This window comes from Lontra canadensis, unplaced genomic scaffold (genome assembly GCF_010015895.1).
Source record: "Lontra canadensis isolate GAN:19392208 unplaced genomic scaffold, GSC_riverotter_1.0 scaffold132, whole genome shotgun sequence".
Classification (NCBI taxonomy): domain Eukaryota; kingdom Metazoa; phylum Chordata; class Mammalia; order Carnivora; family Mustelidae; genus Lontra; species Lontra canadensis.
Window position 1 is genome coordinate 447,883 of NW_022631126.1, and position 12,004 is coordinate 459,886.

General features: G+C 39.0%; 1 protein-coding gene across 4 annotated transcripts in view; it reads right to left on the bottom strand.

The window, feature by feature from the left end:
* LOC116858039 (integrin alpha-M-like) overlaps positions 1-12,004 on the bottom strand; it is a 49,187-nt gene that overhangs the window by 8,405 nt on the left and 28,778 nt on the right. For all 4 annotated transcript variants that reach the window (XM_032842575.1, XM_032842574.1, XM_032842576.1 and 1 more), the window contains 4 exons: positions 5,637-5,777; positions 5,334-5,543; positions 1,145-1,275; positions 887-1,050 (listed from right to left, as the gene is read on the bottom strand). In XM_032842575.1, the coding sequence (XP_032698466.1) occupies positions 887-1,050; positions 1,145-1,275; positions 5,334-5,543; positions 5,637-5,777 (646 nt within the window). The remainder of the gene's footprint in view (positions 1-886; positions 1,051-1,144; positions 1,276-5,333; positions 5,544-5,636; positions 5,778-12,004) is intronic.

Consider the following 12,004-nt stretch of genomic DNA (forward strand, 5'->3'; position numbering starts at 1 on the left):
TTAAAGATATTCACTGTAGTTATTTTTAAATTCCTAATAACTCTAATTCCTGAATCACCTATCAGTCTATTTCTATTATCTACTGTTTCTCTTCGTTGCTGGTCTGAATGGACATTGTTCCAATAGAAAGACCAAGTGGCTTACCAATATCTCTCTCACATTTCTGTCTCCCCAGCACCGGAGAGCTCAACTTCTACTCAACACTTTAGCTGCTATCTTCTACTGAGTTTCTTAGAGTACTGACCTAGACATAAATGGCTTAAGAAGTCAGCCAATGACTTGAGAGGAATTTATACTGCACCTTCTATGCAATTCTCTACTCTCCAACATTTTGCTCTCAGTGTCTTGCCATGCTGGCTGCCCCAAACTGACTGCTATCTCCTCAGCCCAGTAAGATTACTGCTAGAAACCTAATTTTATTTCCTTCCCATTTCTCCCTAGTACCACTGTTACTATTCCTCCATACCAAGCACAATGCTACTTTTTCAGAATAGAGATAAGGAGAAAGTCAAGTTAGTTGTGAAAAAATGCATGTTTGAATGTTTTGTGAATTTGTATTTAGCTTCATCAACCCAAACTCCCATTTAAATGAGTCATCTCTTGAGTTTTAAAAAAAAATCCTGGTTAGTTCACAGGTGTGGGGCCATTGCTTCTCTGGAGAACTGAGAGAGTAAGGGAGTACCACATACTCACTTTTTGGTGGGGTTTGCTGGGGCTCTCCACCCAGCCAGAGAAGTGCCTATTCACTCCAGCCAAGCTTATAAAAGCCTGCCAAAACCTGTCTGGAAGTTTGCTCTAAACTGACAGAAGGCTGGGAAGACTGGAGTGGTCACCCATCAATGTCTCTAGTCATTTAACCCTTTCAGATTTACCTACCCAGCCTCACCTACTCTTAGTCGGTCTCGTGTGTTCTTGCGAACATGGAGGCAAACTCTGACCTCTCCAGCAGTCTGGCCTTTCTCCACCTTTTCATGACACTCAAACACATTTCTTGCCACTTCCTTGGGTGTGAACTCCATGGTCACCTCAAGACGCAGCACAGGCTGGGATCTGTAGGGACACCAGAGGGCCATCAGGGGCCTTCAGGCAATAAAGTCATTTCTTAAAGAGAAGATATTTGGTGTGCTCTAAAAGAAGTTCTCACCTGAGCAGCATCACATGGCCTTGGGCCCCTATAGCCAGGTCTACCAGTCCATCCATTGTGAGGTCCTGGCCCCCACTTAGTGACTGACCAAAATACTGGAGCCTGGGGGAGACCTGGGAGCCTTGAATCCTCTGAGGGTAGAAAGGGGGAGAGAAAGGGAGTGGGAAAGAATAGGAAAGTGTGTAATTCAATTGCCCAGAGTGACCCCAGGACATATTGTCTGGGCTCCACTTCGGTTGCATCTTCTACAGCTTCTCAAGGAAATTAAGGCATTATTCAGCTTTAGACCACAGCCTTGAGATGACACCCAAAATTTCTCTCAATTACCCAGGTTTTCCAAGAAAAACAAAGTTTTACAGGAAAGACGTGACACAGCATGCTATTTGACTAAGCTGAATCTTTTCACATGGTCAGAATAATGCAAACACTGAATATTGATCTTACCAAAATTCTCATCTAAGGAGTGGAGCAAGAAGGCAAAAGGTCAGAGGTGGCAAGCTTTCTGAAAGCAAGCTCAGTCCTCATCTCCCATAATGGGAAGTCAATGTTAAAAAAATAATGAAGAAGCAAAAAAATCATCATGTCATTGAGAATTATGGAGAATCACTGAAAGAGCTGCAAGAAGTTTCAAGAGAAGAGAAAATAAAGAGAAAGTCACTGTGTGAGTGTGGTGATTGTTATTTTTCATAATGATACTTTAAGAATAATTTTAACTCTTTTAATCTATGTGCAAGAATAACACTGTAACATTAAAGAGGGCATGTGATGTGATGAGCACTGGGTGTAATGTGCAACTGATGAATTATTGAACACTAAATCTGAAACTAATGATGTACTATATGTTGACTAAATTTAAATTTTTAAAAAAACACTCTACGATGGAGGCATAATACTCCATAGTGTATATGGACCACATCTTCCTTATCCATTCATCTGTTGAAGGACATCTTGGTTCTTTCCACAGTTTGGCAACCGTGGCCATTGCTGCTATAAACATTGGGGTACAGATGGCCCTTCTTTTCACTACATCTGTATCTTTGGGGCAATTGCAGGGTCATAGGGAAGCTCTATTTTTAATTTCTTGAGGAATCTCCACACTGTTCTCCAAAGAGGCTGCACCAACTTGCATTCCCACCAACAGTGTAAGAGGGTTCCCCTTTCTCCACATCCCCTCCAATACATGTTGTTTCCTGTCTTGCTAATTTTGGCCATTCTAACTGGTGTAAGGTGATATCTCAATGTGGTTTTAATTTGAATCTCTCTGATGGCTAGTGATGATGAACCTCCATCAGAAAGGATGAATACCCAACTTTTGTAGCAAATTGGACGGGACTGGAAGAGATTATGCTGAGTGAAATAAGTCAAGCAGAGAGAGTCAATTATCATATGGTTTCACTTATTTGTGGAGCATAACAAATAGCATGGAGGACATGGGGAGTTAGGAGAAGGGAGTTGGGGGAAATTGGAAGGGGAGGTGAACAATGAGAGACTATGGACTCTGAAAAACAATCTGAAGGGTTTGAAGAGGTGGGGGGGTGGGAGGTTGGAGGAACCAGGTGGTGGGTATTAGAGAGGGCACGGATTGCATGGAGCACTGGGTGTGGTACAAAAACAATGAATACTGTTATGTTGAAAATAAATTTTAAAAATGATGATTAAAAAAACACTCTATGAATAACAGCCAAATAAATTTAAAGGAAATTTTAAAAGTGATTTTTGTCATGCATTTAATACCACTGAATTGCACACCTGAAAAATGGTTAAGATGGTAAATTTTATGTCATGTATATTTTGCCTCAGTTTTTTTTTAAAGATTTTATTTATTTATTTGACAGAGAGAGAGATCACAAGTAGGCAGAGAGGCAGGCAGAGAGAGATAGGAGGACACAGACTCCCTGCTGAGCAGAGAGCCCGACGTGGGGCTCGATCCCAGGACTCTGAGATCATGACCCGAACCGAAGGCAGCGGCTCAATCCACTAAGCCACCCAGGCGCCCCTTACCTCAGTTTTTTAAAAAGTGACTTTGTCAACTAAAACGAAGGATGAGGAAGCATGAGTTACTGGGAATGTGCTAAATCTTAATCTAGATGGTGCTTACTCAGCTTCACTGATATATAAAAATTCATCACTTAAGATTTGTGTGTTTACTGAATGTACATTATGCCTCGAAGTTTTTTGAGAAAAACTTATGGTATTCTGTTGGGAGGAAGTTTTGTTTTGTAATTAAGTATAATGTAAAATTAAGTAGTTGGGAGAGCCACAGCATGTTTACTTATCCAAACACTGACCACCCTCATCCCTAACTGTAGAGAAAAAGCAAGACAAAACACAAACAGTGGAACAGGATAGGATAAGTAGAACAGCAGAAAAGGACAGAATGATCTTTTTTGAAGATAAAGTAAAACTAGAGCCTTCACACCCCATATACACAGAGAAGCAACAGGTGTGAGTGAAAAAAGGCCTAATTATAAGAGTCACACAATGGTGGAAAGAGGCTCCATGATGCAGAGAGAAGTAAGGCAGTGGTTCTTAGCCCTGGCAGCAACAAACATCTTTAAAATACTAGAGTGGGTGTAGCATGTAAGTGATGAATCATTGAATTCTATTCCTGAGACCAATATTGCACTGTATGTTAACTAACTAGAATTTAAGTAAAATTTTAAAGACACAATTAATAAAATAATAAAGATATAAAACTTTTAATAAATAAATAAATAAATTTAATAAATAAGTAAAATGCTGGAGCCTACATGGTATACTATTCTATTTATATGAAGTTCTAGAATGAGTAAAACTAATCTATGGTGGAAAATAATCAGAACAGTGGTTTCCTTTCGAATAGAGCAGTGTCAGAAATTGACTGAATAGTGGCAGGAGAGAACTTCCTGGAGTGGTAATTATGTTCTATATCTTGATAGGAATGTGGGTTACACAGATGTATGCATTTGTCAAAATCATTGAATGGCAAAGGATTTGTGCATCTCCTGTCTATAAATGTTATCTTAAAAATAACAGTCAGTAAATATTGAATTCTAATTAGTGATATTCTAACTAGATATATTTAACTAGAATATCCAACTAGATATTCTAACTAGTGAATTCTAGTTAACTACTTAAGTAGTTAAGTGCATTGTAACTTACTTGGAAATGCATTAAAAAATAGGATAGACTCATGGATGGATAGAAATAGAGTGAATCAAGGAATGGATGTGTGATAACATAAGTGGTCAATGTTAACTAGATTCTAGGTTGTAAATATATGGGTGTTCATTGTACAACTCCTTCAACTTTGCTGTAAATTTGAAAATTTTCCAAATAAGATGCTGGAAATCTCTATTGATACCTGGGGCACCAACTCCAGACTAATTAAATTAGAACCCATACTAGCAGGGCCTAAGCATCTGTGTTTTTTTTTTTTTAAATCCTTCAGGTAATTTCATTGTGTGGATAGGATTGAACCTCTGGCATGAGAGATTTGGCAGGAGCTATGGAGGGACTGAAAGGAAAAACACTTAAGAAAAATGTGAAGCTGGAAAAAAGCCAGAGACCCAAGGGTGGAAGAGCAGTGGGTGTGATGGCAGTGAGGGGAAGGAACCAGACTGTGGGAGTCCCTCTAAATAGTGGACTCCATTTAGCAGGTAACAGGGAGGTATTTCAGAGAGGAAACCAGTTGTGGCAACCAAAATTTCAAGTGACCAACTACCAAGATGGGCTACATAACTTGCAGGATCCAGTACCCAAAAAAAAAATAAAATGAAAGTGCAGAACACCTTGTTCAAAAATTAATAATTTCAAGAAAGCAAGAGCAGAGAATTAAACTAAGAGCAAGATCCTTCTTACTTTCAGTACTAAAACTAGGGCAAATTTGAGCAAACCAGGACTATTAGTCTCCCTACCAAGACTGACTGAGATTCAGAAGAAAACAATGCCTACATCCCAACACTTCCAGCTGGTCAGGTACAACCTCTGAGTTTTAATCTCCTCATCTAATCTATAAAGTGGGAGTGGTGATGTCCCATGCGCCTCCTATAGTTGTGGCAAGAATTTCCATAAAATGTGTTATTACTTTTAAAGTTTCTGAATAGTAGTATTGGGAGAATTGATCTGGCAGCCATGGGGATGCTGAATGAGAAAGGGACAGATCAACAAAGAGGCTACTGACATAATGGGGACAGTGACCCGACCTTACCTGGCTGTGGGACAGGCTGATGCCCAGTCCTGAGGTTCCATGAAATAGGTAGACAGCACCTTCGTTCTCCTGCTCTCCTGGGGCCCCGATGGCCACGTCTGTCAGCTTGTCCCCATTCACATCCCCCAGCACTGTCATGGCTGCCCCAAAGCGGCCCCAGGGATGGCCCAGCTCCCCATGGAGAATAGCCCCACACTGCCACTTAGCCCTCTGTTGAATAAAAAGAATGTCAAGTCCCAACCCAGGCAATTCCTCAACTCCACACCCAGGCCACACCCAGCCCAGGCTCCAGGAGCCACTTACCCCCCGAGGCAAAGGGCACACAGACACCTGGCCTCCCCTTGTCTGCTCATAGTAATGGGGGGCCCCGATGAGGACCAGGTCCGAGTTGCCATCTTTGTCAATATCCATAGAGCAGAGGGAGGACCCAAAGTAGGAGCCAATCTGAAAGAAATGAGCCCAGGATCACATCTCTTGCCACCAAAATCAATGTGTGAGTGTTTTCTCCCTGTGAGGAAAAAATCATACCAGCTGGGAAAAGGACTTGGAAGCAGATGTTATTTTCTTTATGATTCAAATTCTCATTTGAATGTACTGCCAGCTAGAGGAAAATATTAGAGAGTTGATGGGAAGAGGCTGAGTATTTACCAACAGTGGTGTTCCAGGGAGATGATTAGTACAGCAAAGAAGAAGTTGAATTGGAAACTACACAGAAAAGCCTAGGAGAGAATACAGAATATCTTCAATGTTGACACTCTGGCTAGTAAGGAATCAACTGGCTTAAGTTAAAAATAACTTGCTACAGGAATTTTTTTTTGCATGGTATTGAGCAGTATTGTCTATCTTTTAAAATAATTTTTAAAGTATGTTTCCAAAAAACAAAAATATGTTCATTCTGTAGAATTCACCCACAAGACTCATCTATTTAGTCATTCATTCATTCATTCATTTACAAAGTTTTGTTCTTTGCTGAGCATGAGACTGGGTAGTGGAAACACAGTGCTTTCCAGGGCTCTCCATGGAGCAGGAGACAAACAGGGAGATGTATTTAGCAGTTTCAAAGTGGGGCAAGTTCCAGGAAGGAAAAGTGTAGGAGATGTCAAGACATGAGTCAATACAATCTGATTTCTGCACCACACACCATTGATGAAGGCCTCACTCATTGCCCAATAAAGGCATTTAAGCTTTAACCTAAAGTCAGTAGGATTTTTTGTCTTTAGGTCAAGTTGATTAGGGTATAATTTACATACAATAAAATTCAGCCTCTTTAGTACAGTTTTGTAAGTTTTGACAAATGCATGAAGTAATGTAACCACCACCAATGATCAAGATATAAGTTTCATCACTCCCAAAATATTCCATGTTCTAATGTAATCAACCTCTTCCCTCCAACACTAACCCCTGGCAACCACTGATCTGTTTTCTGTCCCTAAAGTTTTTCCTTTTTCAAAATGTTGTATGAATGGAATTATATAGTATGTAGCCTTTCATGTCTGGCTTCTTTCACCCAGAGTAATGCATTTAAGATTCAGTCAGGTTGTTACATATATAAGTAGTCCATTCCTTTTTATTTCCAATATTTCTGATATTCCGTTATATGGATGTACCACAGTTTGTTTATTCATTCCCCAGTTGAGTGACACTTGGACTGTTTCTCGTTTTTAGCAATTATGAATAGAGCCACTGGAAACATTCACATACAGGTTTTCATGTGAACATCTGTTATTGTTTTTCCTAAGTAAATACCTCAAAGTGAGATTGCCGGTATGGTAACAGCATATTAAACTTTGTAAGACATTGACAAATTGTTCCCAAAGTAGGCATGGCATTTTTCATTCAGACAGAAATGTATGAGGATTTTAGTTGTTGCACATCCTCGCCAGGACTTGATATTGACAGTTTACTACCTTCTGTTAATCATTCTAATAGCTATGTGATAGTATCTAATAGTCATTCTAATTTGCCTTTTTGTAATGATTAATGACATGGAAGATGTTTTCATGTGCTTACTTGCCATCTCTGTATCTTCTTTGGTGAAGTGTCTGTTAAAATATTAGCTTACTGGGATGCCTGGGTGGCTCAGTCAGTTAAGCGTCTGCCTTCGGCTCAGGTCATGATCCCAGAGTCCTGGGATCAAGTTCCACATCAGGTTCCTTGCTCAGTGGGGATCCTGCTTCTCCCCTCTTCCTTTTCTGCTTCCCCTGCTTGTGCTCTCTCTTACTCTCTGACAAATAAAATCTTTTAAAAAATATTTAGCTTGTGCTCACTTTGGCAACATATATACTAAAAAAAAAATATTTAGCTTACTTCTTAATTGGATTGTTTAATTTTTTAGTGTTGAGTTTTTGAGAATCTTTTATATATTCTGGATATAAGTCTTTTGTCAGCTACATAATTTAAAAAAGAAGGAAAATTGGCAAATATTTTCTCCCAATCTGTAGCTTGTCTGTTCATTCTCTTAAGTGTATCTTTCTTTTTCTTTAATTATGTTATGTTAGTCACCATAAAATACATAACTTTTTGATGCAGTGTTCCAAGATTCATTGTTTATGTACAACACCCAGTGCTCCATGCAATACATGCCCTCCTTAACACCCACCACCAGGTTAACCTATCCTCCTCCTCTAAAATGTTGTTTGTTTCTCAGAGTCCACAGTCTCTCAAGCCTTGTCTCCCCCTCTGATTTCCCCCAATTCACTTTTCCTTTCCTTCTCCTAATATCCTCCATGTTATTCCTTATGCTCCACAAGTGAAACCATATGATAATTGACTATCTCTGCTTGACTGATTTCACTCAACATAATCTCCAGCCCCATCCATGTTGATACAAAAGTTGGGTGTTCATCCTTTCTGATGGAGGTGTAATATCCCATTGTATATATGGACCATATCTTCTTTATCCTTTCATCTGTTGAAGGGCATCTTCACTTTTCCCACAGTTTGGCAATTGTGGCCATTGCTACTATGAACATTGGGGTATAGATGACCCTTCTTTTCTCAACATCTGTCTCTTTGACGTAAATACCCAGTAGTGCAATTGCAGGGTCATAGGGTAGCTCTATTTTGAATTTCTTAAGGAATCTCCACACTGTTTTCCGAAGTGGCTGCACCTACTAGCATTCCCACCAACAGTGTAAGAGGGTTCCCCTTTCTCCACATCCTCTCCAACATTTGTTGTTTCCTTCATTGTTTATCTTTGCCATTCTAACTGGTGTCAGGTGGTATCTCAATGTGGTTTTGATTTGAGTTTCCCTGATGGCTAATGATCAGCATTTTTTCATATGTCTCCTAGCCATGTGTATGTCTTCACTGGACAGCTATGTATAGAAGAATGAAACTCGACCATTCTCTTACACCATAAACAAAGTAACTCAAAATGGATGAAAGACTTCAACGTGAGACAGGAGTCCATCAAAATCCTAGAGGAGAACATAGGCAGTAACCTCTTCGACATCAGCCACAGCAACTTCAAGACATGTCTCCAAAAGGGGAATCCTCTTACACTGTTGGTGGGAATGCAAGTTGGTATAACCACTTTGGAAAACAGTGTGGAGATTCCTCAAAAAAATTAAAAATAGAGCTTCCCTATGGCCCTGCAATTGCACTACTGGCTATTTACCACAAAGATACAGATGTAGTGAGAAGAAGGGCCATCTGCACCACAGTGTTCATAGCATCAATGGCCACAATTGCCAAACTGTGGAAAGAGTGAAGATGCCCTTCAACAGATGAAAAGATAAAGAAGATATGGTCCATATATACAATGGAATATTACGGAGCCATCAGAAAGGATGAATACCCACCCAACTTTTGTATCAACATGGATGGAACTGGAGATTATTCTGAGTGAAATCAGTCAAGCAGAGACAGTCAATTATCCTATGGTTTCACTTGCAGAGCATAAGGAATAACATGGAGAACATTAGGAAAAGGAAAGGAAAAGTAAATTGGGGGAAATCAGAGGGGGAGACAAAGCATGAGAGACTGTGGACTCTGAAAAACAAACTGAGGGTTTTGGGAGGGAGAGAGTGGAGGATGGGTGAGCCTGGTGGTGGATATTAAGGAGAACACATATTGCATGGAGCAATGGGTGTGGTGCATAAACAATGAATCTTTGTTCACACTGAACACTGAAAAATTAAAATAAAATTTAAAAAAATTTAAAAAGAGTCATTTGTAGTTTGTCTCCCTCTGGTTTCATCTTATTTTATTTTATATTCTTTTTCTTTTCTGTTCTCTTCTTTTTCAAAGTGAATATTCTTGTTTTATTTCCAATTTTAGGGAGGAAAAGTTCTATTTTTTAGTGTGATGTTAGCTGGACTTTTTTTAGGTTTCATTTATTTATTAATTAGAGAGAGAGAGAGAGTATGTGTGTGTGTGTGTGTGTGTGTGTGTGTGAGCATGAGTAGGTGGAGGGAGGAGGCAGAGGGAGAGGGAGAACCAGACTCCCTGCTTAGCAGGGAGCCTAAAGTAGGGATCAATCCCAGGACTCTGAGATCATAACCTGAGCTGAAGGCAGATGCTTAACAAACTGAGCCACTGAGGTTCCCTTGGACTTTTTTTAATAAGAGCTCTTTTTCAGGTTAAGTAAGTTCTTTTAGTTCCAAGTTTGCTGAGAGCTAAACATCACAAACGTTGTATTTTTTCAAATCCTTTATCTGCATCTATTAAGATTATTGTGTTTTTTCTTCTCTAGTCTGTTATGGTGAGTTCCATTGACAGCTCTTTTTCTCAGAATAGTCTTTTTTAATTTAGATAAAGTTTACATAACATAAAATTCACCATTTCAAAGTATAAAGTTCAGTTGTTTTTAGTATATAAACAATGTTTATATTGTTATATTGTTATGTAACTATCTCCACTAATTCCAAAACATTTTCATCACCCCAGAAAGAAACTCTGTATCTATTAGAAGTAAATCCAATTCCTTCTTTCCTCTATTTCCTGGCAACTATTAATCTACTCTCCAGTTCTATGGATTTGTCTAATCTGGACATTTCAGGCAGATAAAATCATACAATATGTGGCCTTTTGTTACTGGTTATTTTCACTTAGCATAAAGTTTTCAAGTTTTATCCATGTGACATGTATAAACAGTTCATCTTTCTTATGACTAAATAGTATTTTATTTTAAAGATATACCACATTTTGTTTATCTCTTCATAAGCTGATAAATTTTAGTTTCTTTCCACTTTTTGACTGTTATGAACAATGGTGCTATGTACATTGATTTTTTTATTTGAAACATTCCCACCAACAGTGTATGAAGGCTCCAGTTTTTCCACATCCTCACTAATACTTGTTATTTTTCATTTCTTTAAATAGCCATTCTAGTAGTATCTCTATTGTGGTTTGGGTTTTATTTTTTAATATTTTATTTATTTATTTATTTATTTGGGAGAAAGAGAGAAAGAGCACAAGCAAGGGGGGTAGCAGAGGGAAAGGGAGAAGCAGGCTCCCCACTGATCAGGGAGCCCCATGTGGGGCTTGATCCCAGGACTCCAGGATCATGACACAAGTCAAAGGCAGACACTTAACCAACCAAGCCACCCAATTGCCCCTCTATTGTGGTTTTGATTTGCATTTCCCTAATAACTAATAATGCTGAACTTCTTTTCATGTGCCTATTGGCCATTTGTATATCCTCTTTTAGAGAAATCTGTATTCAAATCCTATGCCCATTTTTCAATTACATCATCTCTTTTTTACTGTTGAGCTGTAAGAGTTCTTTATATATTTTAAACACCAAATCTTTATCAGATATATGATTTTATAAATAGTTTCTTCCATTCTTTTCATTTTGATAGTGTCCTTTGATGTTTAAAAGTTTTTTCCATTGGATGAGGTCAAATTTATCTATTTTTTCTTTGGTGACTTGTGCTTCTGGTGTTATAGCTAAGAGATCACTGCCAAAGTAGACATCAACAGACATTTCTCCAAAGAAGACATACAAATGGCCAACAGACACATGAAAAATGCTCTACATCATTGGGCATCAGGGAAATACAAATCAAAACCACAATGAGACACCACTTCACACCAGTCAGACTGGTTAAATTGAACAACTCAGGAAACAACAGATGTTGGCAAGGATGTGAAGAAAGAGAAACTCTCTTACACTGTTGGTGAGAATGCAAACTGGTGCAGCCACTCTAGAAAACAGTAGGAAGGTTCCTCAAAAAGTGAAAAATAGAGCTACCCTACACCCAGCAACTGCACAACTTGGTATTTACCCAAAGGATACAAACATCATGATTTGAATGGGCACATGAACCCCAATGTTTATAGCACCAATGTCCACAGTAGCCAAAATATGCAAAGAGGCCAGATGTCTCGTGACAGATGAATGGATGAGGATGTACTGTGGAATATTACTCAGCCATCAAAAAGTATGAACTCTTACCATTTGGAATGACATGGATGGAAGTAGAGGGTATTATGCTAAGTAAAATAAGTCAGAGAAAGACAAATACCATATGATTTCACTGATATGTGGAATTTATGAAACAAAACAGATGAACATGGGGGGAGGAAGGGGAAAATGAAGATGAAATCAGAGAGGGAAGCAAGCCATAGAGATGCTGAACTTGAGGAAACAGACTGAGAGTTGCTGGCAGGGAGGTGGGAGGAGGGATGGGGTAACTGGGTGATGGACATTAAGGAGGGTACTT